Raw genomic sequence first — 27,619 nt, 5'->3', positions numbered from 1 at the left:
TAGGAACCAGTTTTCCCGATCGTAGCGCAACGTAGTAACGTGTCGATTAGGGCTGTTTAGGGTGCCTGAAACGATTGTCTTGGGTTCCCCGGACGGGCGGGTACTCCTTGGAGTTTCCTTGAGGCTTCTCGATGCATTATTTTTTTTTCTTAGACTCCATGGCGCAAGATAGTTATTCTTTTTTTTTTATTTGCTTGTTTCGTCAATTTTGTAATCTCATACTGAACTGACACAGATGACAGTGTCACAGGTTCCTTGTTTGTTTGAGAAAATGAACAATGGGTTGTTAAAAATTCGTCAAACCCATTTCTTCATTACTTTTTGCAAGACTTATTCATTGGTTTTTGACCTGGGTTATTGGGGAGAATGAACAATGAGGGTTGTCCAAGCGTTACATGATGTCGGCCTCTTAATTGGCACTGAAATGAAATGACGTACATTGAGGTAACACATCCAAAGCGAGTGGCGATTGGATAAAAGGGCATTAAAAATAGGCAGTCAGGCCCGCACGGCTCATTTCCAAAAGCTTCCCCGCTCATCAAAGAACGGATTCACCTTTCTTTTGATATTCCACTGCATCCTTTTTTTTTCTCCCTCGTATTTGTTGAGGTAGTCATTATATTTTTATTATTTGAATCAACGGGATAAAGTACCCCAGTCAATGAACCTTCATGGCGACCAACGCAACCGATACTGTTAATCTTGTCATGGAGACAGCGGCAGTGGAAGAATCGCAGCGATCGAGTCTTGCTACGGTCGCTGGCTTTATACCCTCTGTGCTGCTCAAGGTGGTCGGATTCGCGACCATTTCCATTCCCGTCTTCTTTTACCGAGTGTTGACTTGGTCATTCACGCTTCACCTCAACTTTTCTTCGTTGCTCATCATAATGGCCTTTGTGGTCACGGCCGCTTACTTGGTAGTGCGGTACCGGTTTCTCACAAAGTACTCTCGGCTGACGCCAGTGGAGCCGCCCAAGGTGGCTTCCTCGTTTGATTTGCATCCGGATTCCGGCGAAGACTCGAGCTATTCAAAGCCAGGATTTAAGAATTATCCCGATGAATTCCTGTCGGCTTTCCTGTCGTCGATCAAAATCTTTGGTTACCTCGAACAACCCGTGTTTCATGAGCTCGCACGTCACTTGCAAACGAAAAAGCTCCTTGCCGGGGATACCTTGTTCCGCAGTCCCGATCAGGAACGGTCGTTTTACATTGTGGTCGATGGTCACGTTCAAATGTTTGTCAAACCAGACAATATGGATGACGACGAAGATGAAGACTACGGTTTCGACGATGCCCCCTGGGAGGACCCAAATGCTGAAGACCAGCAAGATCGCGACAAATTTCGCAATTACACTCTCATCAACGAAGTCGGCGCAGGAGGCACCTTATCCAGCCTGTTCACGATCTTGTCCATCTTTCGCGAAAGCTTTATCAAGACTGAAGAGAAACAAAAGCTGCGGCAAAAAGTCATGCAGTCCCACTTGGCTGCTTCCAACAAACCCATACCACCCTTGGCGGATCCCTACACTGGCACCGGTCAGCCCGCTGCTGTCGATATGAGTCGAGAAGCTTCCACCGAAGAATGTCGTCACGTATTTCCCAACCTGGAATCCACCCTCAACAGCGAAACGTCATCCGTTTCCGCTTCGGATGTCTACCGTCACCGACTTTCCTCCGCAGGCAGTGCCAGTGGGGCGAGCCGACGAACGAGCCGGTTTGGCACTTCGCCTGTCACTGGACAGGACGACCCTCTCGCTTCCGTTGGACGCACAGAGAACCTCCCAGAACTTCTCCACGTCGACAAAGACGACTACTTTGTGGATCGCAATCGGTTAGGCCAAGCGTCCGATTCGGTGCGATTCCCTCAACGACCGCATCTCATCCGCCAACCTTCGCAACGGTCGTACCGATCCATGCATCCCAATATCATTGCTCGCGCTACCGTGGACACCACATTGGCCGTGATTCCTGAAGAAGCCTTTGTTAAATTGACCATGAAATTCCCCAAAGCCGCCGCTCACATTGTGCAGGTCATTGTGACTCGTTTCCAACGTGTCACGCTCATGACCAGTCACCGGTATCTCGGTTTAAGCAAGGAACTGTTGCGGCTGGAAAGACTCATTAATGAATCGGCCAGTCTTCGAGATTTGCCCCCGGATTTCCTTACGCCCGGGTGCCTAGAACGTCTACGAAACAAGTTTGTCACCGATGATGAAACCAAACGCGACAGTGAAGATACCTCGGCTGTGCCCATCGAACTCAGTCGCAGTGAAAGCACGGGCATTATCAAGGCCATTGGCATCATTGATCATCCCGGCACTTCATCGTACCGTGCCAGTCCTGGCGTGACCGCTCAAAGTCCACTCTCAGACACCTCGTCCATGCTCAACAGTTCGCCCCAATCGCGAATTCAACGTCACAACAAGACCCCCGAAAACCGAAACGAATACAGCATTGAGGATGATGAGTATCTGCGGTCGTCAGTGGTTCGTCACATGGCCGATATCTTGGGTATTAGCATGGAATCACCGTCTTCGCAGGCTCCTTCGTCACCTTACGCCATGTCCCCTCGTCAGTCGCGTCGTATGTCCCCTGAGGAATCGGCCAAAGCGCGTTATCCGCACTACCCCATGGATCTCTTCACCCATGCTGGGACAGTGGATTCTAGTGTCTCGCCTACCTTGGCGCCATCCACTGATTTGCTCTTTGATGATGTGGATGTGCAATCGACCACATCGTCCGTCCTCTCCGGTAGCGAGGCCGCCGGCATCGATCGACAAAGATCGGATTCATTGACCGCCGACGATATCCAGATTCTGTATTTCCCCAAGGACGCAGTCTTGGTGCATGAAGGTGAACATAATTCAGGCATTTTCTTTGTGATCGATGGTCTCTTGAATATTTCCATGACCGCCGCAGAAGGTGAAAGGGTACTCAGTGATCGTGAACGACCAAGAAACTCGATGCAGGATGGTCAAGTCGATGATTACATCACCAGTTCGAAACTTCGATCCAAATCGTCGTTCGCCAAACGATCGGAAAAACATCATTCCAAGCATCCTTCTCACTTTACCTTGTCGCCTTCGTCATCGATTTCCTCGGTCCATTCCGAAAACACCGGGGGCGGTGGCGCTCAAAGCCGCAGCGCTGTCACTCCCTTTACGCCAACCATGACCGACAAACATAATCAGACGGTGGCCTCGGAAGCCCCCGCCGGACGACGTCGTGTAGAGGATCAAGAAACCATTCACCAACAAAAGATTGATAAACCCAGTTACACCGTCAAATCCGGCGGTTTGGTCGGTTATCTCGATGCGTTGACGGGCTACCCCAGTTTTGTGGAAATCAGTGCCAAGACGGACACCTATGTTGGCTACCTGTCAAAGAAGACCTTAGATCGCATCAGTGACCGATATCCCGCCGTTATGTTGAAGCTCGCCAAACAGTTGGTAGGCTTCTTGAGTCCTCTCAGTAAGTAATTCTGTTGAATATGCTGCCCGTGTAGGAGGGGGGGGGTATTACTTGTATGGAGCAAGACTCACGTTTTTTTTTCTGCTCTAGTTCTTCACATCGATCTTTCATTGGAATGGATGCAAGTCAACGCAGGTCAGATTATTAGTCGCGAAGGCGAGCCCAGCGATTCGATTTACATGGTTCTTCATGGCCGTCTAAGAACCATCAAGGAAAAAAGCGAAGGCGACATTGACATCCTCGGTGAATTCGGTCATGGTGACAGTGTAGGCGAACTTGAAGTACTGAGTAAGCTTATTTTCAAAGGGAGGTCTGACATTGGAGGATCGGTTGGTTTACGCTCTTTTTCCTTTTTTTTTTTCAAACAGCTGGTACACCAACGCCTTCTACACTGCATGCTATCCGAGATTCGGAACTAGCGCGTATGCCAAAGACCTTGTTCAATGCGTTGGCTCTCCGTCATCCCGAGATTACGTTGCAGATCTCGCGCATGGTGGCTTACCGATCACTGCAACTAATGATGAACAAGAACGCCCAGGGTGAAATCCAAGGTCCCCGAGTGTTCAGTCTGGCCTCGTCGACGGGACCCTCCGAGATTGCCAATATCTCGTCGGCCATTGCCAACAAAGGTCACAGTTATCCAGAGTTATACGGTCGTAATAATGTCAACCTCAAAACCATTGGTATTCTTCCTGTCAATTCATCGGTCCCGTTGACCGAATTTGCCGAAAGTCTGAAAACGGCGTTGCTGCATTCCGTCGGCGCTTCGTGTGTGTTGCTTAACAGTACCACTGTTACTACGGTGATGGGCAAACACGCGTTTTCGCGGATGGGAAAACTGAAAATGGCGTCGTGGTTGGCGGAACAAGAGGAAAAAGTTCGCATCGTGTTGTATCTTGCCGACAGTGGTGTTACATCCCAGTGGACACGTACCTGCATACGCCAAGCCGATTGTATTTTACTCGTCGGGCTAGGCGACGGTGATCCCTCTGTCGGTGAATATGAACGGTTCCTGATCAATATGAAAACTACGGCAAGAAAAGAACTCGTTCTTCTTCACCGCGAACGTTCCTGTGGTCTCGGTACCACACAAAATTGGCTCAAGGTAAGCGATCACAGGAACCCAATTGTAACTTTTCATATCTCATATTTTATTACTTTTTCTTCCACATGACAGAACCGTTTATGGATCCAAGCCCACCACCACATCTATATGCCCATGAAACAGCATGCCACCCTGAGCACCGAGCGAATCCGGCCACCGTGGCTTGCACAACAGGGCCGAAAGATGACGGCGGGTTCAATTAATATGCTGAACAACGTCAAGGATCAACTAGAAAAGTATTACTCGGCGGTTCCCACATTCGGTCGATTACTTGTGGTGAGAAAGAAAGGCGACTCTCAGCTCCGCGGGGTGAATACAGCCTCCAGAAATGATTTTGCCAGGTACCGTCGCACCGAATGCATATCTACATTTTAGACAGTCTCTCCTAACCAGCCCATTTTTATTACTATTTGTGTTGCAGATTGGCACGTCGATTATGTGGTAAATCGGTGGCTTTAGTGCTTGGTGGCGGAGGTGCTCGTGGTATCAGCCACATTGGTGTGATCCAAGCGATGGAAGAAGCCGGCATCCCGATCGACATTATTGGTGGCACCAGTATTGGCAGTTTCGTGGGTGCACTGTATGCGAAAAACATGGATCTTGTTGCCACCATTGCTCGAAGCAAGCTGTTTGCTGGACGCGTTTCCAGTATCTGGCGCCAGTTGATGGATCTAACTTATCCAGTCACCGCTTGGTTTACAGGTAAATTGTCCCGGTTGTTTTTTATCACCTGTCCGTTGGTTAAATGCTTACAATGCAACACTTGCGCATATTATTTTTAGGCCATGAATTCAACCGTGGTATTTGGAAGTGTTTGGGAGACAGTTTGATTGAAGATTTCTGGCTCCCGTATTTTGCTGTGACGACGAACATTACGTTTTCGCGGATGGAAGTGCATACAACAGGGTATGCTTGGCGTTACGTTCGAGCATCCATGTCGTTGTCTGGTTACATGCCGCCTATTTGTGAGAACGGCAATATGCTGGTAGATGGCGGTTACATGGACAATTTACCGGTTTCGGTGGCTAAAAACATGGGCGCCGATATCATTATTGCCGTGGATGTGGCCTCGGATGACGATACCAGTCCGGTTTATTACGGTGATTCCATCAGTGGCTGGTGGGCTTTGTTACATTCTTTCAATCCGTTTAGAACCTACAATATTCCCAGCATTGCCGATATCCAAAGCCGCCTGGCTTACGTCAGCAGTGTCGCGAAACTGGAAGAAGCGAAAATGACCAATGGCACGTTATACCTGAAACTGCCTGTGCAGCAGTGGGGCACGCTGGAATTTAACAAATTCAATGATATCATGAAACTCGGTTACGATGTCGGTCGCGAAGTGGTGGGACGATGGCGCAAGGGAGGCTATGTCTCGGGCCGTCTCATGGAATTGGAAGGCGATGGCAAACTGCGAGGCAAAGAAGTGAAAGGCAAACGCGGAAGACGAAACAGTATCTAGTATGCTTGTCAAAAAGATGTCCTCTTTTTTTTTCAAATCATTTGTATTCTCGCTTTTATTTTCTCTAGCATGGCATTCCCTAAATCATACACATTGTTCAATATATTCACATTGATTGCTTCTCCCGATTTAATATGGGCCATGATCATGTCTTGGGCTTGCGTCAAGAGGGTCGCTTGTTCGGATGGCAATTCCGCAGTAATTAGTTTCAGTATGTGTGGCACATACTTGCCGGACACATGGAGTGGTAGGTCATGGAGCGATTGAAAGCAAAGCAAACTTGTCAAATGCAAGATCAAAGGCGCCGTGGCCGGGGTCGGCGCAGTCGAAGCGAGCTGATCCCCTAAAGCGACCTGAGTCTCTTCATTGGCACTAGAAACAGATGAGATAAGATATGTGAGTGGACGCATCATAAGGAGTTCAATGGTTGCAGCTGTCGTCATTACAATTTAGCATCCTTGACTGCATCAAAAGTCAGATAAGCCGGTAGGTGCGATTCGATATAGTCAATGTAAACGTCGGATTTCTGACATAACATAATGGAAGTCGTGATTAAAATTATGTGATCAGTGAGGGAGTAGGCCATGCTTACTTTGGCTTCGTAAAGACGTTGGAGCGCCCCGTTTTCATCATCATAGTCGCTCTTGATAAGTGCGGCTGTTATTTCTTTTCGACGATCGTCGTGCAATCGACCGGCATCTTCCAGATCGGCTTGAGTGATTCCCATGATGGAAAGCACCCGAGTCACATTGTCGGCACTTTGAAGCACTTTGATTGTTAGTAGATGGTACATGTACTCGGAGCACAGTTGTCGAAAAAGGAACTTTTCCAGACTTTTACGCGAATTCTCTGTTGTGGCGGCTTGTCAGCTCACTTGCTTGGGGCTGCGACTTATTCCTTTCTTTTTTCTATACCTTGAAACAGGGCAATGGCTTGAGCTGTAAAGTATAATTTGCGCTGCAAGTACTCGGTGGCAGCGATTTCTTTTTCCAGCTGTTGTTGCAGTCGTCGATCTTGCAGCAGCGGCGAATCAGACGGCGAATGGCCGGGTTCATCGTTCATCACGCCTGGTAAATAAACGCCTTGCATAGCACGACACAGTGCTTCGCACATCTTTCGTTTAATTTTCACAGCGACCGCTGTTGCCAGTGGTTCAGGTAAGCCTCCTTGTGCTTGCAGATACTCCGCAATCTTATAACAATCGCACAATGACAATTATTATCTAACGGCTATGCATGTCCTTTGGTTGAGGATTACCTGTGGGAGCGTCAATTCAACATCATTCACTCTTTTCTTGCCCCTGTTACTGTGCATATTCTTTTGCGTCTGGAGTTCCGACAGCGCGCGTCGATTCAAAAACTCTTGCGACATCTCAACCAGGCTGGACAAATAATTCATCGTTGTGACATAGCGCAATTCCAAGATCAACAGCTTGTTGTTGGGCGATGCAGGCGGTTTGTCGCGAGAAACAATCATTTCAAGTAGAGCCAAGATATCGGCTGCTGTCAATGCCGACGGGACGAGTTCCTTTGAATAAAAAACGCCATAATAAGCATGGGCCGTCGATGGGTTTGCACATCAGCAGATCCACTTACGGAAGCATCCATCCATGATTGGGATACGCGAACCTCGTTTAGCGACTCCTGAACTTGTTCCACCAGTGACTCGGTGACAGCACAGGTCTCCAGTAACACGACAGACGGGCAGTGTTTTTTTAGCACCTCTTTGGTATTCCCATAACTATACAGTTGTTCCACGGTAGCATATTCTATCCACAACTTTTTGAGACAATCATGCAATGATTTCATCGAATACGTGCTTGTCAATTTACCAATATATCTGCTTGCTTCCAGCAAAGAAGTGATGAGCGATAGTTGACGGTCACGATAGACGTAAGGTTCAAATTTAGCACGCTCACGACGACCGCGAAATATGCCAGGAACGGCTGTGAGCTGTTCCAACAGAACTGGTCCATATTTAAAATGAGCCAACCACGAAACATAGCATTGGAATTCTGCCACACGGATGACGACACAATACCATAGAACAACGATTCCCCTATATCAAGCGTTCGTTGAAGCGACGTCATGGCCAGTACTCTTTAAAAAATAGACGATTCTTTCATTTTAACGATGGGCGTTCAACAGTGTTCCATAGGTTGTTGATACTTACTCTTGTGCTGCATAAAGAACGCCTTTGATCTTTGTTGACTGCTCGTTCACATACTCCTTGGTTAGGATTAAATCCGGCAGCTGAGAATACTTCACATATTTGGTGTGCGCAAGTAATGGATCTAAAAGCTAGACTGCAGTGTGAGTCCAAAAGAAGAAAGAAAAAAAAAACTGAGATCCAGGGAGATCAAGGGATGAGTTAAGGATCGCTTTTTTTTTGGGGGGGAAAGAGGATATGTGAAAAAAAAAAGAAGAAGTACAAAGGATCGCGCGACGTGAGTTTATCATCACGACAACCCAACGATAAGGATATGTACGCAGGGGTGGGCATGGTACCTTTTGTACAAAAGCATAGGGTAGACTGTAATGCTGCGCTTGGGCCAACAAGGAGATATGACCTGTAGTATCGATCTCTTTTTCCATATCATCGGTGATTTTCTTGATATATGAGCTTGGGATAAAAAATGACGTTGATCAGCATTTATGCAAAGATAGATGACTGGGCCGAGAAATATTGCTTACTCGGTTAATATGGAATCTTCTACTGTTGTGACTGTAGTCAACATGCTCAATTGATGATACACGGTTTCCTGGTCGACATTTAATAAGTTGGCGACTGTCGCCACCGATATTTTGCCTAACAGAGATGAACCACCTTATAAGTTTTTTCCCTGTCATGAAAAAAAAAGTAAAGGCTGATCATGCTAAGACAAAAACCTTGTTCCTGTGCATGACAAAGAATGGTATCTTGTATGTAAGCGTCGGTCAAATAAGCGGCACCGTCTAATGTACGAGCGACATGGCGTACATAACCTTTGGAGAGTCCCTGCTCAATCCATTGTATAAAGAGATCCTTTGGCAAGGGAGGAATACTCGTCGACATTGGACGGATTCGTCTGGGGCGAGGAGCAAGGGAACCTGTAAAGCATGGACAGGTTCGTTTTTCGTGACTTTCTCTTGGTCGCACATGGAATGTTTGTTTCAAAATCCCCCTTGTCTTTTATTCATTCATTTTTCATGCATTTTCTCTACTTGGTCTTTATACTTTCTTCATGTCCAGTTTCGCTATTCGAAGACTCACAGAGAATCCATTTCTTTTGACAACGACAATATTAGCCTTGGTAAGTTTTGAGTCAATAATACTCAATCCCCGCTCATTGGGTGATGATGATCTTCCAGAGCTCTTGGATTACCGCATTTGGCGGGGCCTGCACATTGAAAGTCCTCAATGGGGCATGGTGGGTGATGATCTACGAATTTGGTATTATCTTGGGCTGCATGACGTTGTTTCTTCGCGGCTCGATTTTACTGCATCGACATGCGGTAAGTGGGTTATGGTTAAACATAAATGTATACAACAGCGCACGGTGGAACTGAGATTGGCTCCATCAAAAGGTCTTGACACTTCTAGCCAGCAGTATTCCACTGTTGACAATTCAAATCGATTATGTGATACAATACAACAAACCTGTGTCCATTAAAGATTCCGCCAACGCTTATGCGGGGGGGTACATTGGACTGGTAGTTGTCCAGGTACGATCTATCACGATCATTACCGGTACTTTTTCATAAAACTTTATATTTGCTTCCTATGTGTAGTATCTTTGGGTGCTTGTATTTGGAAGCGATTCACAAAGCCGTCTTGGAAGACTGGCCCAGGCACGTACACCGATTCATTCGCCTGATCCGGCATATCACTACAATCACAGCAAGCACGAACCCCTCAGCGAGAACCTCAAAAAGACATTTGTTAACGATGGACCGCCACAAGCTATGGTCCCTTCCAGCACGTCTCAGACATTGATGATGCCAGCCACAGAATATCCCGAACGGGTCAAGGCACTGCATGCGTGTAAGTGAAAAGCGAGCATGAACATGTTTCGGACATTATCACCAAGGCTCCATTTTTTTCTATTTTTGGGAATTCTCCCAGATATCGCGAATCCTGATGATCCCACCGAACTCAGCTTTGCTGCTGGCGAAATTCTGGAAGTAGCCGATCAAACCGGCAACTGGTGGCAAGCCCGTAACAGTCAAGGACAGACGGGCATTGTGCCCAGAAATTATGTAACTATCCCATACAAATGAAAAAGCCAGCCTTGATAAAGCTAATCTTTTTTTTTTCCATAGTTTCTGGATTCCTAATCTGACTTGCACAAATTCTTGTAATATGAACCATAAAGACAGCGTTACAAAAAGAGACGGATTAATGTCATTGATTTGTCGTGATAACACATGAAGAAAAAAAAATACAATGTTACGTAGTACGCAACGACGCTGTTGTTGTGATGGTCACTTGAATGGCTAATTGTTATTTAATTAGGAAGGTCGTATTGTAGAATATCAAGCTTCCTGTTATTGTGGATAACAGGGTACATTGAGATAGGGCTGGCTGTGAATGTCTGATTGAAACGGGACAGTCGCAAGCAAGCCAAGGGAAAAGCGCAAAGGGCCTAGGGGGGGGGGGATGAAAATGCGAAGATCCCCTGACATCGCGCTGAGTTTGAAAACATCGTATAATTTTTTTTCAAGTAGAGATCTAACCTTGATGGAAAACCATTATCCGATCATCAAGGAGAAAATTCTGCCGATGTCTATTCCATATCCGTCCCCACCGTTACATTCCAAAACGTGTATCCCCGTTGGGGATGACTGAATACGTCAACAGAGAGTTTCCCCTTTCAATGAGAACGTGAAACCAAGATCCACTGACACCCACATCTGCCTGTTTCTATAGTTATTTGCTTTATTTTATTTTTTGAGTTTTATATCTCCAAAGCAATAACGAGATGGGTCATGACAAAAAGCAGCGAATAAAAACGGAAAATAAAAAAAGGGAAAATTTATGGTGAATGAGGCGATATAAAAGACGAAAAGAAAAAAGGAATTAGATGTAACATGAGGTGGACAAAGTGGACAAGTTGAGAAGGGGAGAAAATAGAAATAAAAAAAGGTCTAGAAAGCTTTTTTGCTCAATTTGAGCGACAATTGCTGGGCGATGTCCAGGGCTTGCAAGACCTCAAACGTGCCTTTGATAAAGGTGGTATTGTGGTAGTGGATGCCGTATTTCTTGCAAAGTGACTGAACCATGGGTTTGACCTTTTTCAGGTTATGGCGGGGCATGTTGGGGAAAACATGATGTTCAATCTGATAGTTCAATCCTCCCATAAACCAATCACCGAGAGGACCGAGGACAACGTCACGACCGGTGACAACTTGAATCTCGAAAAATTCCATGGTTTCCGCCTTTTCCTGACTGATGACAGGCATGCCGTTGTGGTTCAGAGCAAACACGATGGCGAGGGCGTAGCCGGTGGTCGCTTGACTGATGACGAAGAAAAGGATCATGTTGGTGATATTATCAATCCAGGCAATCGTGCAATAGGTGAAAAGGGCCCAGTGAGCGATCAAACAGGCGCGTTCGTAAAAGTTGAGTTTGGCGGATTTGTTGATAGCGCCTTCCTGGAACGAATGGAGCAACGACTGAATGGCCCACGAGATACGGGCAAATCCAAGAACAAAGAAGTAATAGCGTGTCTGATAGGGAAGGACGCTTTCGGCCAGGAATCGTGAGATCATGCCTGGCTCGTCCGACAGTGAGCCGTAGTAATTGGCGGAAGCGTATTCGTCCCACAACAGCACCGGGGCGGTATCGATATCGGGATCATGACCGCTCACATTGGTGCTGGCATGATGGGTGTTGTGCTTGTTCTTCCACCACGACAGCGAAAAACCTTGACAAAAATTACCGAGGAAGACGACCAGGATATCGTTCAGTTGGCGGGTCTCAAAACACTGATGGTGACCAAAATCGTGGGCCAACCAACCACACTGCTGCCAAAAGACGCCGAGAATAACGGCCGACACCACGACCCCCAAAGTAGAATGGCCCCACTTGTAGATAAGGCCCAAGGATACACCGCATAATACCAAGGTTGACAATACCTTGTAAACGTAAAACAGGTTGCTTGCTTTGAAATATCCTTCATCGGTTAATTTATCGCGTAATTCACGCATTTCCTGGGCAAATGCGGCACTGGATGACATATTTTCCTTGGCCACCGGCGCCGATTCCAAATCTCCGGCATAGCAGTTGGCCAGCAACTCGTAAGCGGAAACAGGATGCATGGCGTGGAACACATCTATAAGTCACAAAAAATAAAAACTTAGTGTCCCATTTCATCCGATGAATTATAACACCATTTCATGCTCCAAGGAAAAAAATTCGAGCCCACTACGCATGCTATTCCTCTTTCCTTGTTTCCTTTCTTACCGGAAGCGTCTTTGCCAACGTGAGTCAACAACACATCCGCGCCTCCAGGATGATCGTCGACAAAATCCGTCACATCATACAATTTGTTATCGACAATGATATACTTTCGAGCGCCAGGAACCCCGTCCTTCACATCCTGGTTGATCTTTTCGAGTTGTTGACGAGTAAACAAGGTGGGCTCTATGCACGATTTTTTTGGGTTCTACTGTCAATAGGCCAATTCTTCAAGGTATACAGTGAGCGAGGTCGAGCTTACCGGTGGTTCCAACAGCAACGGATGATGCCATGATGATGGGGAAGAACGAACTGAAAAGGGGAAAAACTGATTTGATCTCATTTTTTATAGCGTTGAGCGGAAAGTGAAATAGACCAATCCATTGAGCGCGTCTAAAGTGGGTTCCAAGCCACTATGAGCTTGTTGGGTAGGCTTTTTTTTTTTTTTTTCCTTTTTCCTTGGTCTTTTTTGATTCGACCCCGAATAAAAATGGATCCAAAATTTTACTGATTCAATTCCATGGCACTGAAATTTCATGTGATATCATATGCGTACAACGACAAAAAAAAAAAAAAGGGAAGTACCAAGAAAAAATGATAGAATGTAACTTGTTTTTTCCTTCTCGTCTAACAACATCCACCACCTTGTTTTTGTTCGTCAGGGGTTTGCGACACAAGGATCGTTTGACCTCCGGTAGGCTTAATAGCATTATTTGATGATTCCAGCGCCTTGTTGGACACAATCCGATAGATTTCTAAGCAGCGCTCACCAATAAATATTTCCGAAATATCGTCCTTGTCACCGCGCGTTTTGAAATCTCAAATTGGAACTCACCTGTTAATATTTTTTGGAAAGAAAGTTCAACGTTGGTGGCATCCAAAGCTGAAGTTTCAATGAACGACAAGCCATTCTCAGCTACACAAAAAAAAAGGACACAAGCTCATCGTGAGTTCTTAAAAAGGAAATAAAGAGACCAAGAAAATCACATTTCGGTGATCCAAGCATCCAATATAATGCAAAATAAAAATAAGATAACTTACCAGCAAACTGCTTGGCATCTTCGGTGGGCACGGCTCGCAAATGTTTCAAATCACTCTTGTTGCCCACAAGCATGATAACAATATTGGAATCCGCGTGATCTCGGAGTTCCTTGAGCCATCGACTCACGCTCTCATACGTCGAATGCTTGGAAATATCATATACCAGCAAAGCACCCACTGCGCCGCGATAATAACTACAGAAACCCGCTTTTAAGTGTGGTTCAAGCAAGCGAGAAAGATAAAGTAAGATCATGTAAACTTACGCACTGGTGATGGCACGATAGCGTTCCTGGCCAGCTAGAGATGGATTTCCAGTCTGAGTATGCTGTTGGGCGAGTGTTGCACCGGGTGAAGAAGTGGTGTGCCGGTGAAGAAGGGCTCCGCTCACCTGTATCCCAGATTTGTGCTTTGATCACTTTGTTATCCACTTCAATACTACGTGTGGCAAATTCAACACCAATGGTACTCTTGGATTCTAGATTAAACTCATTGCGTGTGAATCGGCCAAGAAGATTGGTTTTGCCAACGCCGGAATCGCCAATAAGCACCACTAAAAACAGCCCCACAGTTTAGTTCATCATCCGGCAATAATAAAAAATAAAGAAACGACAGAAGCTCCTGTACAACAACTAACCTTTGAAAAGATAATCATATTCATCGTCACGACTCATGATGGAAGTTCGAGTTCAACCGTCAAGCGCACTCTCGAAAAAACCCACAGGATTTTCCTTCTCAAATTGGTTGGCGGACTTTAAAATATGATCAAACCCTAACTTGTTTGCCATGCTTGCAGAATGGCATGCGTCTTGTGGTGACGGCATGAGTAAATCGAATTATAAAATCTATCATCAACCTGTCAGTAGAGGTAATATAATCTATGAAAAGCCTACTTGGCCAGTTATAAGTGCGAGAAAGTCCCTCAAGTGCCGCTGAAATTCATTCGTATTGGAACTTTTTGCTTTCAATCGATGTTCTCGCTCAGCTCGACTTGTATGCCAGCCGTCCTTTCATTCATCACACGGACTGGGACGTGCGTCTCTTCCCATTCAGTCATCATTTCGTAGATTTTTGACCAAAATCTAGGGCAGTGGTCGCAGAATGGAGATAACTGGAGCATCGGTTCTGTAACCTATTTCAAGCATTGACTTAAACGATATTTATACCAACTGTTTCGAGCCATAGGATTTTCACCGGTTGGCTCCTTGTTCAAGAGATAAATGCCTTTAACCCGGTGGGTTAAATGAGCCCTCCTGTGTTGCAATCTGAAATCTTGCTCTGATGATGAGAATGGCATTGGACTTTACAATCATTAAAAAATTATGCTTCTCTTTTGCTTGTTTGTTTGTTTATTTGAGAAAAAAAATCAAATTGCCTTGTTCGTATCGTTTGCAAAATTTCAAGAACACCGCCATCTGCCGTTGTTCTTGCAGCCATAGTCGAATTCGTTTTTTCAAGAGCCGGGTCCAATTCTCGAGAATACTGTATTCTATTTTACATGTGACGTCTGTAAATAATGACGGTTCAGTTGATGTTAGCGAGGTTGAATTTAGAGAGAGAATACTGCATGGAAAACAACAACAGAGCTGCAAATGCGTTCCTTTAGAAGTATAACTTATGCCAACAGTGTTCTTTGATTGACTCCTCTATATAACAACGAGTATTCGATTTATTGTCTATAGCATAGCTAATGCATACATCGCGTTTATTATCCGTCGCATTATTAAGCTCAATTGCTAGAAGCGCGGGATTGCAATTCTATGTTTTCCTCAACCAAACCGTCATCCAAGAGAAACAAGTTACAAGCAGCCTATGACACATTTGGACCCACCCCTCGGTCCCTTCCCCCCCGCAAGCGCCTTGTGAGCTAAGGCAAACACAGTGCCTCTCATTCGCACACACAAATATGGACTCTTTTCTGCATCATTTCCCATGTTGTGTGTCCCAATTCCGAACGATTGACCTACCCCTCTTTTCTTCACAGCAGTTAGAGTCTTTCCCTATTTTTTCAGTGGCACTTGCGCAGGTTTTCGTCGAACACGCACGAGAGGAAACGAAATACAACGAATTATTCTGCTACAAGTCTCAATCGCCTTGACACTGACACAATCGCTCGACTTCGCCTTCATTCCAGTGTTGTCTTTTTTTTCCATTCATTGGTAACGATGGCAAGGTCCACTGGGCCCGAATGAATTCGAAAGTAAATTATAAACGTAAGATAGGCAATGGTTACTGTTGCGATGGATTTATTGTATGAAAGAAATAGACGGGTCGTTTATTTGACTTCTTCCACAACGAGAGCTACAGTGACAAGGACGAGGGTTAATGACGAGCCATAAAAAGAAACAGAGAAGCTTGTAGAGATTTACATACCAGGGGGGAGCGACTGCTTGAGCTTGGTGGCCTTCTGCTTATCCTTGACAACGAGAGTGTAGAGATAACGCGAGCATCTCACCTTGAACTTAGTGGAATCGGCATTCTTCTTGATGCGAGCGGCTAAAATTCGACATTTTTTGTTTAGAATCACTGAACGAGTGAGTTGGTATTCGAATTCATCGTAAAGCTTACATTTGGCATCCTTTCTACGGGCAATTTCGAGGAATTGCTTAATGTCCTTAATTTGCTGAGGCTACAACAAAAAAGACAAATGAGTTCACCATGGCTCATCATGCCCCCATATCCAACAAGATTTCCAGTATCGTCCATCATCCATCCATCCAATCCATCCGCACATCACTCTCTTTCTTGGATCTTCTCCCAATGATCAAAAGATGGATGCATGGTCATTTCTATCCAATACGTACCATCGCGCTTAGGATAATCAGGAAAAAGGAGGATCCGGCAAATCCGTAGCACGATCACTCCCTTGTGTGGCTCCTTGCCCAGACCTCCTTGGTCGTCCGGGCGGAGATTAAAATCGAGGTTTTGCCCATGCTGTTGTGGCCATTTTCTTTTTTTTTTTTTTACTTTCTCGCCTGGAGGCCCAAAAGGTGCAAGACAACGGCGCTGCACGCTATATTGGTCGACCCAGCTCGGGTCTTTTGTTTTTTTGCCCCCCATAGGAGAATGGTGATAATTATACTTGATGAATCCCCTTTTTCTTACAGGTTATATTTATCTAGGGACGGAGAGGCGGAACCTAATAAAAGCCCATGCGTTATCGTACGCATGTTATAACTGTTATTACGGAGGCAAAAACTTGGATTTAATTTGAATAGAACGGTCATAAAAACGTGTATAGAGAAGATATATATCATACCACCTGATTACCCGCAATCAAGTGGTCGATATCAGTTTTCTTGGGACGATATAATTATAATTACGCTGGCAGATATAACAAGCAAGTAGATATTACTATACGAAGTAGGATATATTAGCAGTGGGTCATTGAGATTTTTTTTCCGTTCATCGGTAGACGACAGTTCATTCGTAGATGCTTTCAGTGGCTTCTTGGCTGTCGTAGGTCTCTCGAATACTTTTTAACATGTCCATGATCTTTTCTTCATTGCCACCAAAAATATCTATGCACACATCATGTTGTGAGATAACCTATACAGGCTTTTTTTTTGCAGGATATTTTTTTACCTTTAATGGTAAATCGTCGTTCCACGTCCACGCCTTCACGATTCATAAACTTGAATGCGGCCACAATATTATCTAGCATCTGCATACTTGCGGGACCGTTGTGTGATGACGGTGGTCGTCGCACTTCTTTGCCGCTCAAAATTTCAAGTAATTCGATCAAAATGTCCCCTGTTCGTAGCTCGCTTAAATGTGTGAGAGTATCATGCTGAACAATACAGTTGATCCACTCCACGTAGTGTGATGATGTCCATGAAGTCATGCTCATCAAGCTGTGGAAGTCTTCTTGCTGATCTACGCCAAAACTGCTCCCGCCGTCGTTCGATGGCGTTGCTCGAGTGCGGCATTCTTCGTATTCCTCTGCAACAGGGTCTTCTTCCGACTGATCCATGGTACTTGTCGCACTCACCATGCGACTGGAAGCCGACGATCGTTGTGATTCCGTGCAATCAAACCCAGAGTCCTTGAGTTCCTTGGGTTCGCTCGACACGGAACTGTGCGTTGCGTCACCCAGAGAGTTTTCGCTGCTTATAATGGTGCCTGATTCTTCTTGCATGATCCAATCCGCCGAAGAGGACTGATCTGTGCTGGTATTCTGAGATTCGTACGAGTGACGACGCCGAGAACGGGGATTGGGAATGTGAGCTGATTGTATACGCTGATCTTTTCGGTAGAGTAGCGTGGACGGTGGTCTCGGTTTCATGCGTTGAGCAATATCGAGGGTCACGGTCGGTATGGAACTGGATGACAGGACGGGTGCTGCAAATGGTTTTAGAATGCAATACATGAACCAGAAAAGGACATAATTTAAGGTTTCCGTCATGATAAGGTTGTTTTTTCTTTCGATCAGCAAACGTACCGGTGAAATCGCGTGAGATGGTTGCTTTCATTAATGCCTTAATCCAAGCTTTCATGCTTGATTCGGTATCAGTAAAGAAATAAAAGGTGCGTTCTCGGTCATGTTGCGTTTTGAAGCAGTATTTGCCAGGATGAATGGTTTCGTCGACGACAATGCGATACCCTCGAAGATGAATAATGCCTTTCATTCGAACGTCCTAGAATGTTCCTGAAAGATCAATTCCAGTCGTCGCTGACACCATAATGCATCAATATTTTTTTTTTCTTTTTTACCTTTGGACTTTTGAAATAGAATAAATTGGGGCCTTTCAGGACAAACCATCGTTTGTTCCATGTTTTGTATTTATCTCCTTGTTTATGCAACCATCCTTCGTTATCGGGTGTGATGCTTTCGTTGGAAGCCCCCATTCGGTCCTCCGACCCTCTCACGGCCACCGGCAACACCGTTTGTGATCGCGAGTCGGATAGATAAGAATGGATGAAATAGTCTTCCTCACTAATCAGATTATTATGAGGAATAGAATGCAAGCCCACACTGGCAAGATATATCACGACAATCCGTGATGGAAATATTCTCATTTACCTGGAGAAATCCGAATGCCTTGCTTCGAAACCTCCTGCATACTATGGATAAGACAACGGTGTTGTTATAGGGATGTCCGAAAGAAAAAAAAGGCAACACCTAAGGCCAACTTACGGTTCTTCGTTTCACGGCGCCTTTGTTGCTGTGGTTTCGAGGTGGACCTGCCGATGTGGAATAAGCGCGTGCCATATTGGTCTTTTGATGCGTCGCTCCATAATTGAGCGGTCCTTCCGAATGGATGCGCTTTTTTTGCGACAAGTGGGTTGAATCCAAATGACGAGTCGAACGCCAACGATATTCACTTTGACGAAGGTGGGCTTTATGATATGCATGGTTTACTGACATGTCCTATTTTTTTCATCCTGTTTAAATAAACAAGCTCACGGTTCCCCCGAGGTGGCCAAGACAAAAAGAAATAGAAAGAAACCACTTAAGAAAAGAAGGGGATAAACCGGTTTAAATTACCTCAGAAGTTATCATTGTACTTGAACTTCGCAGCGATCGTCGGTAGAGTTTATGCTGCCGAGCCAATTCTTCACGGAGAGCCGTGATGGCGGTGCGGATTTTGAAACGTTTGCCAAAAGTATTGACTTCCAATTCTTTTAGGGAGTTCAAAGTGAGTTCGACGAGAATGTCGCCGGTGATTTCTTGTGCTACCAAACATCAAACACATTCATCAATGCGCTCCGAAGATCATGCATGATTTTTTTTTTTGGGGCTCTCTTATTTCGGCCAACCGATGGGGATCCGCCCTTACCTTTAAAATTATCGGCCACGGTTTCGAATCCCATGGTGGTCAGCCAGAGAGCCACTTGTTCCACATCCCATTCATCAGGTGAACTTGTTTTGAGGGCGGGCAGGGACAACGAGGCGAGGACCGCTCTTTGTACATTTTTGTACGCGGCTGAGACTTGCAAAGGGGCGGAATTAAGCGAAGACACCGAATCTGTATATGGCAGCGAATCCTGTGATTGCCCCGTTGAAGCTGACGTTGACGGAGTCGGTAATTGAGATGGTACCTGCATGTCCGACACCACCTCTTGCAACGAATCCGTTTTGTTACTCAGCGATGCCTCGCTGCCCAACGGAGCCGTATAATTGACGGGAAATAAGCCAATTTCTCCTTTGATATTACGACCCTGAGAAAACAAAAATGACATTGTTATGAAAGTGAGGTTTTTGGGGTTCTTGCTTCCTTTTTATTTTTCCACAAAGTCCAAGGGATTTTTTTTTCTTTAGTCCAAAATGAGAGACATGGACTCATTACCTGCCACCAACCGTCATTGTACCCGTCGTCTTTTTCAAGCACAATGACAGGCTCGCCAATGGAGAATGCAATCTCGTCGTCATTCTCCGCTTCGAAGTTGTGAATCGCATAAACAGTCTCAAAGCCAGCCATAAGACTTTAATATAACGTACAAGAGGAGAAGAAAAAAGAATAAGAGTTAAGGAGCAGTCGCTTTAAGAAAAAGAAAAAATAGAGAGTGAGAGAGAGAGAGAGATACCTGAAAAGGAGAGGGGGAGAGGGAAAAAGTGAGAAAAAAATGTTTGTGAGTCAAAGGAGAAGAAAACATTATGTATAAACCACTTCACTGGTTGCTACAGCATTTTTTTTATCGCCATGAACCAAAATTGGGCCACAGCCAAAGTCACTTTTTGCCTTGTTGTCTAGATTTATCCTTTATAGAAATCAAACAGCGAACAACACCTCTTTAATGAGGAAAAACAACAAACAAACATTATGTAAACACAATTGAATTGGCCATTATCACGAAACTCGAACCACTTGCAAAGTTTATTTTTGCAAAATAACCCAAATAAAAGCCTATCCATTATTCGCATGAACTTTCGACAGATTTCAGGATCTTTGGTTGCAGAAAAACCTTAAAAAAAAAAGACATGTCAAAAAGTTATTGATAGGGTCGCATGACCCATCTCGAGCAGTGAATGTGGTGTTCTCGATCGGGTGAAGTTCAAGCAGTGATTCCATGGTATCCTCTTCACAGAATCGTTTGAAATTCAGTGGAGAAATGGGCAATATTGTTCACTGGCCTATGAAACGATCGAATCGAGTTCGAAAGGGAACTGTCACCACCTTTTTACATAGTAGATCACCGCTGATAGTGCATCATCCATGCTAACCAAAACCAAACGAGATTTTTTTTTTCGTCCTTTCCATCCCGCCTTTTTTTTGTGAATTGCTGCAGGTAAATATGCAACCATGTTGCAGCCATGCAGCTACGACACTAAATGCCTCTCAATTGGCATGATACATATTATTTTTGCACCTGTTTATTCTGAGTCTTGGCATCCACCTTACGGTCTTTTTTCAAAGTAAATGACAAGGCACAGTCTGCATTTAATAGAATGCCCTTTGTCTATTTCATTGAGGACGCATGTTGACCACTAAGGGCCAAAAAAAAAAGTCAAGTCGCACGTCTGCAGCTTACACTTGTATGCAGACGGGTATTTTATGTGGGATAACACGATACATAAAGCAAGAACATTCTAATCAAAGATAAACTGCCGATCCAAGTCTGTTGTACTCGGTTAACAATCGCTCATCCCTCTCTTAGGACGTATCGAGAAGCTTTACTGGGAGCATCATCATTCAGCAGAAACCTACATAATTAAAATCTTTGGGAAATTAGCGATTTTGTAAATCACATGATCTACACTAAGTTATCAGGACCTGTTAAACCTTTTTTTTTATCTTTCAACCATGCCTCGCTGCCCACTTTCACGATAATAGGCGAAACAATTAGCAGCAAGATGCCGTTTGCGCCAGTTGTGGTTAAACAGAGTATCGTCGTCTTTCGAATAAAAATGTGAGTAGAGCTCTTTTTGAAGAAAAGTGGTTGATGATACGACCGGCGTTTTTCTGTAGCATCATTCAATTTGTTTTTTTTGTCAGTTATACTGTATATCTCCTTTCATTCTCTTTCATTTTCAATGAATCGAATAATACACAAGCAGACGTGCTTCGATCTATGAATTCATGCATCAGAAGGGTGACTATTGTTTCATCCATGGGAAATCATATATTTTGGTCTTCTCTCTCTTTCTGTTTACCTGGAAAACTCTAGGTATCATTGTATCAAGATCCCATCCGCATCCATCATCCAGACCATTCTTATCCCGTGTATCTAACTTGGTTAAATCGACTACCATTCTCAAACGTCGCGTGTCACCATCGATTTTGCTCCGGCAAAACAGACTTACCTCTCCTTTACTTCCTTTCTTCTTCCAGCTTCCGGTTTCCGTTTTCTTTTCGCCTGACAAGTTCTGGATACTACAAGTTGACTTTCTCTCACCATCCATCCATCCATCTGGCGAAACCGGATGACGTCAAAGGCCATCGTTGGTGGTGTGGCTCTCTTTTTAATCAGAAAAACGCTTACGTGTCCTCTTCATGTTCCTCTCCTTTGGATTGCTTCTCATCATATGGTATTCGAGATGTCTTCCCGATTATTGTATTTTGTATTTTGTATTTCATGTACATATTCTTTTCGCAGTCTTTTCCTCTTTTTTTCCCACAGGGTTTTTTATGAGGTTTTTACTGACGCGACCATTGTTTTTTTTATCATCATGTACTTTATTTGTTTCTTTCTTTTTATTCGGGGGACTCTCGATATCTGGAATCCAACTCGAAGTTATCGTCACTTCTGGCCACGTCAATATTTTTTGCCTGCTCAAGCTGACACCACCGATCCATCGCTTAACTGTCCCTGGAAGCAATTTATTTTCCGCATCGAAGAAGAAGCTTACCTGGCGGTCCGTATCATCTTTTTTTTTTGTCCGGTTCACCATTTGGTTCAAAGGCAAGTCCAATTTCTTTTCCTTTGCTATGATGTAATGAACGTATACTAATTCAAATTTTTTCAATGTCATATAATCCAAGTCATGTCAAGCGATCAATGGCTATTGCAAACTCAAATAACAAAGGTAAAATATCTTGACGAAAATTTGAATCAATCAAAGAGCTTACTAACTCATTTTTTTAAATACCCAACATACCCACACATCTTTCTAGATCTATCATAGCCTGGGCGGGATGGAGGGGGTCAATAAGTGCTGCTGCACACATGTTGGAAATCATGACTGTACGGTATGCCAGAGTATTGACATTAATTTACCAAAGTTCCATCAAGAGTCTCGCCCAGGTTATGCCGTATTGCGTTAGGCTTTTGTCTGACGAATGTCGCTCAATGTAAGGGGGCGACGTCCAGTAGCAGGTGGCATCCACTGCACAGCGGGTGTACGGCTTGTAGGACAACATCTCTGGAACCGATCATGTGACTCTAATTTATTGTAGCCTTGTAATTTTGCTATAACTTTTTGGTCTAGACTTACAGAATTACAGTGGAGAAAAATAATCCCGTTCAAGTTACAATCCTACAATGGATACTTATCACCGCGCCTTTGTTTCGCATTTTGACACTCACGATAAATCATCTTTAGATGTAAAAAAGTTGCTATAAATAAAAAAAAATTTACTGACACAATTATAATAGCTGTCTGCCGAAATTCCGGAGTATGAAATTATGAATCACTTCACCGAAAAATTCCACAGCGCATGGTCTGAGGACGATCGCTAATGGAGGCAATTGACAGCTGCCCCTCTAAACTGACACATGACCTGGAAACATAGTTTCTTGCCATTTTTCCGTGGGCTCACCTAATCCACCCCAGCTGAATCCCTGTTTTGTTCTATTTACGAATCGATCATCGTACGATTTTCCCTGTATTTTTCTTGGCAGCGATGAAGCGGCCTTTCGACTTTTTGATTTATGGATGATATGGCGTAAAAAATAACCCGAAATGACGACTGCCACACCTCTGAGGATCTCCCCGGGTAACTCGTAGACCAATGATAATACAATTTAGTACCAATGGTAAATGCTTGGCAGTCAATGGGTAGCCATTAGTTCGGATGCATGTCAATGGTGGGCTTATGAAACGACGGCCTGTGATAGGCTTGTTCGAGTATTTCATAGTAAATTCTCCATTTTAAGACATTAAAAGCTTAATGACTATTTACTTTTTTCCATCGAGACTCCAAACTTTGGAAATAGTTCGAGCAAAGAACAAATATCAGAATTCGAAAAACACTGACCACATTGGTAGTTTGTGTCACCCCAGTGTCCGTTTGACAAACGCACGGTCATTTACGAGTCTCTGGAGAAGGATCGGTTGACCGGTAGACAGTCCCGAAATAGCAAATGGAGATCAGCAACAATAATAAAAGATTTGCATCCAAAAATACTCTAAAATAGCCTGAAACCTGGTTGACAGGCCATTCGAGTACAGATATTCTTCAAATCACTGTCCCGAAATTTCAGCAAATTCAAATGATAATTTGAAATGTTTCAAATTCTTATTTTTAACAATTTCAGGCCCCAGACGAGGGTCCCTCTCCAATCATTTGATACACAACAAATGGACGGCTGCAGATCGTGAAGATGTCTTGGTTTAATCCGTTCCCAAGACATCTACTCCCATGGAATGGCACTGAACGTCTCTAGCGAGATGAGGATTGGTCGCTTGCTTCCGAACTAGAGAAAAAAAAAGGTACTAAAAAAAGGGTCTGGATGAGGATCCACAAAAAGCGGGACATCACGAATTCCAGATTTTCAAGTATAAATAGTGGAGGTGTTTGCGACAGGGTGGATGTTTCAGGAACAATAACTTATATCTCACTTTTCATAATGGTTCAACTTACATCTCTCGCAATCTTACTTGGTCTCGCTGGTGCTACTGTGGCTGCCCCCACGGGCGGTGCTACCATTACTGTCAATAACCATTGTGGCCATAACATCCAAGTTAATCAAATGACCAATGGTGCCAGTTCGGGTCATGCTATCAATCTCGCGGCTGGAGCTACTCACAAATTCACGGTGCCTTCCAACTGGGGTGGTCGATTCTGGGGACGCGAAGAGTGCTCCGGCTCTGGTCCCGACTGCAATCCCAGTGCTCCTGCTTCCTTGGCTGAATTCTTGCTGAATGGATATTCCGATAAGGACTTTTACGATGTTTCATTGGTGGACGGGTTCAACTTGCCTATGGATATCAAGCCCTCTGGTTCGAGCGATGGTTCGGGCAATTCAGCTGAGAAGTATGCATGTGGTATCCCCGCTTGCACTACACTGCCCTCGTGTCCCGAAGATCTCCAAGTCAAGGGTGATAACGGCAAAGTAATTGGCTGCAAGAGTGCATGCTCGGCTTTTGGTACCGATGAATTCTGCTGTCAAGGCGCCCACAACAGCCCCGAAACGTGTCAACCCAACGAATACTCTTCAGTCGTCAAAGCCGTCTGCCCCGACGCTTACAGTTTCGCGTACGATGATGCCAGCTCCACCTTCTCCTGCTCGTCATCGGGTTATACCGTCACTTTCTGCCCCGCTTAGATTTAGAAGGTCACATTGATTTCTTCAATTTCCATTATTTCCGGTGACAGGCTGGTTCCTGTTGCTGCATAGAACGCATACAATAAATTATTATTTTTTATGTCATCCCACATTATCTCACTCATCTCCCAGTATAACCACATGGGCAAATGATCGGATCATCCGGATACATACATGCAAGAATCCGGTTATCAAAAAAGTGTAGATGGACCCGATCATAGATCGAAGAGAGCAAAAAAAAAAGAGGAAGAGAGAAGGTTGTATAATCGGATTATAATGATGAACTGGCTGACGATCAGCGAATGGGGTAATATAAATCGATCCATTGGATCATCACTTGCATATGTAGAATCAATGTTTATGTTTTTTTTCCATCAAAAAAACACCTGGAGTGGCTAAAAATAAGAAAAAAAAGGATGCATGGTGGGGCAATGGGTGATGCAGTGCATGTCTATTTGGGTGAGTATTAAAACCGCGAGGAAGTGTTCAGAAAGGAAGGAAAGAAAAAAGCTGACCTTTTTTTATTTCAGTCTCCTTGCCAACCAGAAGCAACCAAAGCCGCATCAAGCGAATTTCCACCTATATTTTTTTCAGTTTCCGTCTCCTTTTTTTTTTCTCTTGTAGGTTGTTCTTCTTTCCACCATGAAGTTTTCCCATCAAATTCAGTTTAATGCTGTACCTGATTGGGCAGACTACTACTTACCGTAAGTGCAAGTTCACCATGACCCAAGAAAACCCTTGTAACTTATCTTTCCGACTCTCTTATTCTGACTTTTTTTTTCTTTCTCACTCGGTTTCCCAGTTACTCCAACCTAAAGAAACTCATTTATGCTATTGAAAAAGACAAGATTGCTGGTACGACACCGCGGCTGTCGGTCGATCGCGAGCATGTGAGTGAAACGACGGCATTGATAAACGAGCCGCAACCGGTGGAATCCGACAATGCTCAGTTCATTGCCGCTCTGGACAAGTCGCTCGATAAAATTGTACGGTTTTACTCCAAAAAAGAGACGGAGCTATATGACGATATGGATAAGCTTCTGTCGGCCTATGAGCATCGCCGCTCGTACTATCGACCTTCAATGGATGAAGAAGCGGGCTTGGAGACCACTCGTCCGGCTCCGACCAACCCCAACCAGAGGCGTCGCAGCAACACGAATGAATTGCCCAGACGTGAGTCGACCGTGGAAGGTGATTCGTACTTGCCTGCGAATATTGGGACACAAAATATTAGCGAGAATGACCCGGAGCAATCCTTGTTGACAAGCGGAAAACAGGGGGAACATAATCTGGTGGAATTACGCAAACGAACCGTCGATCTATTTGTCCTACTTTCTGAACTCAAATCGTTTGTGGCACTGAATCTGACGGCGTTTTCCAAAATCCTGAAAAAGTACGATAAAATTACCAACAACAACCTCAAGCGATACTACACTTCCAATTACGTCAGTCAAGCTTACCCTTTCAAGAGCGCCACCAAAGCGAAGTTGAACCAACGTATTCAGGAAACAGAACAAGGCTACGCTACCCTTGTTACCAATGGCAATCTGGACCAAGCCATTGACGAACTCAAGACGCATCTCAGAGAACACATCGTGTGGGAGCGCAATACGGTGTGGCGTGATATGGTTGGTCAGGAAAGACGCATTCAAAGTGTGGGTCTGAGTGAAGGCAAACCCGCTGCAGTGCATACGCCGTTCGGCACCCTCAAACTCCAGAAAAGCCAGATCACACATGCTTGTTGTCTCATTCTCAGTGTCGCGGTTTTCGGCCTCCTTTTACGAGTTCCCATCTTTTCAGAAATTGAACAGAATCGATGCTTTGCCATTCTTGTATTTGCCAGTTTATTATGGGCCACAGAGGTAAGACTGTGCATAAGCCAATGATAATGGATCTACTGAACTCGTTTTTGGACTGACCCCAACCGTTCGATCACAGGTCATGCCACTCTTTGTTACAGCTCTTCTTGTTCCATTTTTGATCATCACTCTGCGTGTGATGCGTTCCGATGACGATCAGCATACCCGATTGAGTGCCCCGGATGCGACCAAACGTGTTTTTGCGAGCATGTTTTCTCCGGTCATTATGTTACTTTTGGGTGGGTTTGCTATTGCAGGTGCTTTGAGCAAATTTGGCATTGCCAAATCCATGGCCACCTATGTTCTGTCCAAGGCCGGCACTCGACCCAACCGGGTTCTCCTTGTCAATATGATGGTCGCCACCATCGCCAGTATGTGGATCAGCAACGTAGCCGCCCCCGTTCTCTGTTTCTCTCTGATTCAGGTAAAACTAAAAAAAAAAGTGGCAAATGCAGTGATAAGAAGAAAAAAAGACGTATTTACCCTACTTATTCTGTCGACAGCCTATTCTGCGTACACTGCCCGTGGATTCTAAATTTGCTCCTTGTCTTATCCTTGGCATTGCACTGGCGTCCAATTTGGGTGGTATGACTTCACCTATTTCATCGCCTCAAAATATCATTGCTATCCAAAATATGGATCCTGCCCCCTCTTGGGGCGAATGGTTTGTCGTCTCTATTCCATTGTCCATCCTCGGTAATGTGATTATCTGGCTTTGGCTCCTGTGGAATTACAAGCCGGAAAAACAGACACCTCACATCCACACGATTCGTGCATCGCATGATCCGCTCACTGCGACCCAGTTGTATGTCGTCT

The 27,619-nt window shown here is 44.7% G+C and overlaps 9 protein-coding genes across 9 annotated transcripts; 4 read left to right on the top strand and 5 right to left on the bottom strand.

The window, feature by feature from the left end:
- The first annotated feature begins 519 nt into the window (after positions 1–519).
- BYT42DRAFT_585297 (uncharacterized protein) lies at positions 520–6,060 on the top strand. Its single transcript, XM_051569968.1, has 6 exons — positions 520–3,471; positions 3,562–3,759; positions 3,840–4,576; positions 4,649–4,917; positions 4,998–5,278; positions 5,359–6,060. The coding sequence occupies exons 1-6, from the start codon at positions 672–674 to the stop codon at positions 6,036–6,038; spliced, it is 4,965 nt and encodes a 1,654-aa protein (XP_051419234.1). The 5' UTR covers positions 520–671; the 3' UTR covers positions 6,039–6,060.
- Positions 6,061–9,167, bottom strand: BYT42DRAFT_585292 (uncharacterized protein). Its single transcript, XM_051569967.1, has 11 exons — positions 8,732–9,167; positions 8,546–8,660; positions 8,211–8,338; positions 8,079–8,137; positions 7,870–8,004; positions 7,634–7,806; positions 7,296–7,565; positions 6,953–7,229; positions 6,631–6,887; positions 6,485–6,564; positions 6,061–6,410 (listed from the first exon to the last, which is right to left on the bottom strand). The coding sequence occupies exons 1-11, from the start codon at positions 8,773–8,775 to the stop codon at positions 6,071–6,073; spliced, it is 1,878 nt and encodes a 625-aa protein (XP_051419233.1). The 5' UTR covers positions 8,776–9,167; the 3' UTR covers positions 6,061–6,070.
- On the top strand, positions 9,168–10,636 carry BYT42DRAFT_521781 (uncharacterized protein). The gene is made up of 6 exons (XM_051565284.1): positions 9,168–9,330; positions 9,389–9,532; positions 9,605–9,742; positions 9,809–10,061; positions 10,143–10,276; positions 10,340–10,636. The coding sequence occupies exons 1-6, from the start codon at positions 9,262–9,264 to the stop codon at positions 10,352–10,354; spliced, it is 753 nt and encodes a 250-aa protein (XP_051419232.1). The 5' UTR covers positions 9,168–9,261; the 3' UTR covers positions 10,355–10,636.
- Positions 10,637–10,932: 296 nt separating this feature from the next.
- BYT42DRAFT_585288 (delta-6-desaturase) lies at positions 10,933–12,939 on the bottom strand. The gene is made up of 3 exons (XM_051569966.1): positions 12,739–12,939; positions 12,483–12,662; positions 10,933–12,351 (listed from the first exon to the last, which is right to left on the bottom strand). Exons 1-3 carry the CDS (start codon positions 12,767–12,769, stop codon positions 11,165–11,167), a joined length of 1,398 nt encoding a protein of 465 aa, XP_051419231.1. The 5' UTR covers positions 12,770–12,939; the 3' UTR covers positions 10,933–11,164.
- On the bottom strand, positions 12,937–14,333 carry BYT42DRAFT_117707 (rab11 protein). The gene is made up of 6 exons (XM_051562133.1): positions 14,152–14,333; positions 13,906–14,067; positions 13,781–13,814; positions 13,518–13,711; positions 13,312–13,392; positions 12,937–13,231 (listed from the first exon to the last, which is right to left on the bottom strand). Exons 1-6 carry the CDS (start codon positions 14,186–14,188, stop codon positions 13,104–13,106), a joined length of 636 nt encoding a protein of 211 aa, XP_051419230.1. The 5' UTR covers positions 14,189–14,333; the 3' UTR covers positions 12,937–13,103.
- Positions 14,334–15,700: 1,367 nt separating this feature from the next.
- Positions 15,701–16,364, bottom strand: BYT42DRAFT_117678 (60S ribosomal protein L38). The gene is made up of 4 exons (XM_051562131.1): positions 16,319–16,364; positions 16,083–16,143; positions 15,888–16,010; positions 15,701–15,815 (listed from the first exon to the last, which is right to left on the bottom strand). The coding sequence occupies exons 1-4, from the start codon at positions 16,319–16,321 to the stop codon at positions 15,790–15,792; spliced, it is 213 nt and encodes a 70-aa protein (XP_051419229.1). The 5' UTR covers positions 16,322–16,364; the 3' UTR covers positions 15,701–15,789.
- A 333-nt stretch (positions 16,365–16,697) lies between these two features.
- On the bottom strand, positions 16,698–20,065 carry BYT42DRAFT_585272 (uncharacterized protein). Its single transcript, XM_051569965.1, has 10 exons — positions 20,043–20,065; positions 19,805–19,940; positions 19,295–19,676; positions 19,003–19,190; positions 18,652–18,885; positions 18,538–18,578; positions 18,228–18,450; positions 17,956–18,151; positions 17,100–17,855; positions 16,698–17,035 (listed from the first exon to the last, which is right to left on the bottom strand). The coding sequence occupies exons 2-10, from the start codon at positions 19,934–19,936 to the stop codon at positions 16,938–16,940; spliced, it is 2,250 nt and encodes a 749-aa protein (XP_051419228.1). The 5' UTR covers positions 19,937–19,940; positions 20,043–20,065; the 3' UTR covers positions 16,698–16,937.
- Positions 20,066–23,935: 3,870 nt separating this feature from the next.
- Positions 23,936–25,057, top strand: BYT42DRAFT_585249 (thaumatin). The gene has a single exon (XM_051569964.1). It carries the CDS (start codon positions 24,129–24,131, stop codon positions 24,942–24,944), a length of 816 nt encoding a protein of 271 aa, XP_051419227.1. The 5' UTR covers positions 23,936–24,128; the 3' UTR covers positions 24,945–25,057.
- A 61-nt stretch (positions 25,058–25,118) lies between these two features.
- On the top strand, positions 25,119–27,619 carry BYT42DRAFT_585248 (SPX domain-containing protein; the record flags this gene model as incomplete). The annotated part of the gene is made up of 5 exons (XM_051569963.1): positions 25,119–25,395; positions 25,460–25,648; positions 25,747–26,806; positions 26,883–27,227; positions 27,307–27,619. Coding segments are annotated over exons 2-5 (1,780 nt in total), but the record flags the coding sequence as incomplete, so codon positions are not given.

The sequence above is a fragment of the Radiomyces spectabilis genome, assembly GCF_025331425.1.
Source record: "Radiomyces spectabilis strain NRRL 2753 chromosome Unknown BYT42scaffold_14, whole genome shotgun sequence".
NCBI classification, from domain to species: domain Eukaryota; kingdom Fungi; phylum Mucoromycota; class Mucoromycetes; order Mucorales; family Radiomycetaceae; genus Radiomyces; species Radiomyces spectabilis.
Note: the sequence above shows the minus strand (reverse complement) of the source record. Positions and strands in the feature narration are given on the sequence as shown.

Coding starts and splice junctions, on each gene's coding strand:
- BYT42DRAFT_521781 (XM_051565284.1), top strand. CDS start 9,262: ATGTCCAGTTTCGCTATTCGAAGACTCACAGAGAATCCATTTCTTTTG. Junction 9,331..9,388: donor CAACGACAATATTAGCCTTG/GTAAGTTTTGAG, acceptor ATGATCTTCCAG/AGCTCTTGGATTACCGCATT. Junction 9,743..9,808: donor TTGGACTGGTAGTTGTCCAG/GTACGATCTATC, acceptor TCCTATGTGTAG/TATCTTTGGGTGCTTGTATT.
- BYT42DRAFT_117707 (XM_051562133.1), bottom strand. CDS start 14,188: ATGAGTCGTGACGATGAATATGATTATCTTTTCAAAG. Junction 14,068..14,151: donor ATATGATTATCTTTTCAAAG/GTTAGTTGTTGT, acceptor GGCTGTTTTTAG/TGGTGCTTATTGGCGATTCC. Junction 13,815..13,905: donor AGCACAAATCTGGGATACAG/GTGAGCGGAGCC, acceptor ATCCATCTCTAG/CTGGCCAGGAACGCTATCGT.
- BYT42DRAFT_117678 (XM_051562131.1), bottom strand. Junction 16,011..16,082: donor CCGTAGAAAGGATGCCAAAT/GTAAGCTTTACG, acceptor GTCGAATTTTAG/CCGCTCGCATCAAGAAGAAT. Junction 15,816..15,887: donor CAAGCAGTCGCTCCCCCCTG/GTATGTAAATCT, acceptor TTGTCACTGTAG/CTCTCGTTGTGGAAGAAGTC.
- BYT42DRAFT_585272 (XM_051569965.1), bottom strand. CDS start 19,936: ATGGCTGGCTTTGAGACTGTTTATGCGATTCACAACTTCGAAGCGGAG. Junction 18,886..19,002: donor GTACAATGATAACTTCTGAG/GTAATTTAAACC, acceptor TGAAAAAAATAG/GACATGTCAGTAAACCATGC. Junction 18,451..18,537: donor AGGCATTCGGATTTCTCCAG/GTAAATGAGAAT, acceptor TAATCTGATTAG/TGAGGAAGACTATTTCATCC.
- BYT42DRAFT_585288 (XM_051569966.1), bottom strand. CDS start 12,769: ATGGCATCATCCGTTGCTGTTGGAACCACCG. Junction 12,663..12,738: donor CGTTGCTGTTGGAACCACCG/GTAAGCTCGACC, acceptor AATCGTGCATAG/AGCCCACCTTGTTTACTCGT. Junction 12,352..12,482: donor CGTTGGCAAAGACGCTTCCG/GTAAGAAAGGAA, acceptor TGTGACTTATAG/ATGTGTTCCACGCCATGCAT.
- BYT42DRAFT_585292 (XM_051569967.1), bottom strand. CDS start 8,775: ATGTTGACTACAGTCACAACAGTAGAAGATTCCATATTAACCGA. Junction 7,230..7,295: donor TTGAATTGACGCTCCCACAG/GTAATCCTCAAC, acceptor GATTGTTATAAG/ATTGCGGAGTATCTGCAAGC. Junction 6,565..6,630: donor AACGTCTTTACGAAGCCAAA/GTAAGCATGGCC, acceptor ATGTTATGTCAG/AAATCCGACGTTTACATTGA.
- BYT42DRAFT_585249 (XM_051569964.1), top strand. CDS start 24,129: ATGAGGATCCACAAAAAGCGGGACATCACGAATTCCAGATTTTCAAGT.
- BYT42DRAFT_585297 (XM_051569968.1), top strand. CDS start 672: ATGGCGACCAACGCAACCGATACTGTTAATCTTGTCATGGAGACAGCG. Junction 3,472..3,561: donor AGGCTTCTTGAGTCCTCTCA/GTAAGTAATTCT, acceptor TTTCTGCTCTAG/TTCTTCACATCGATCTTTCA. Junction 4,577..4,648: donor CCACACAAAATTGGCTCAAG/GTAAGCGATCAC, acceptor TCCACATGACAG/AACCGTTTATGGATCCAAGC.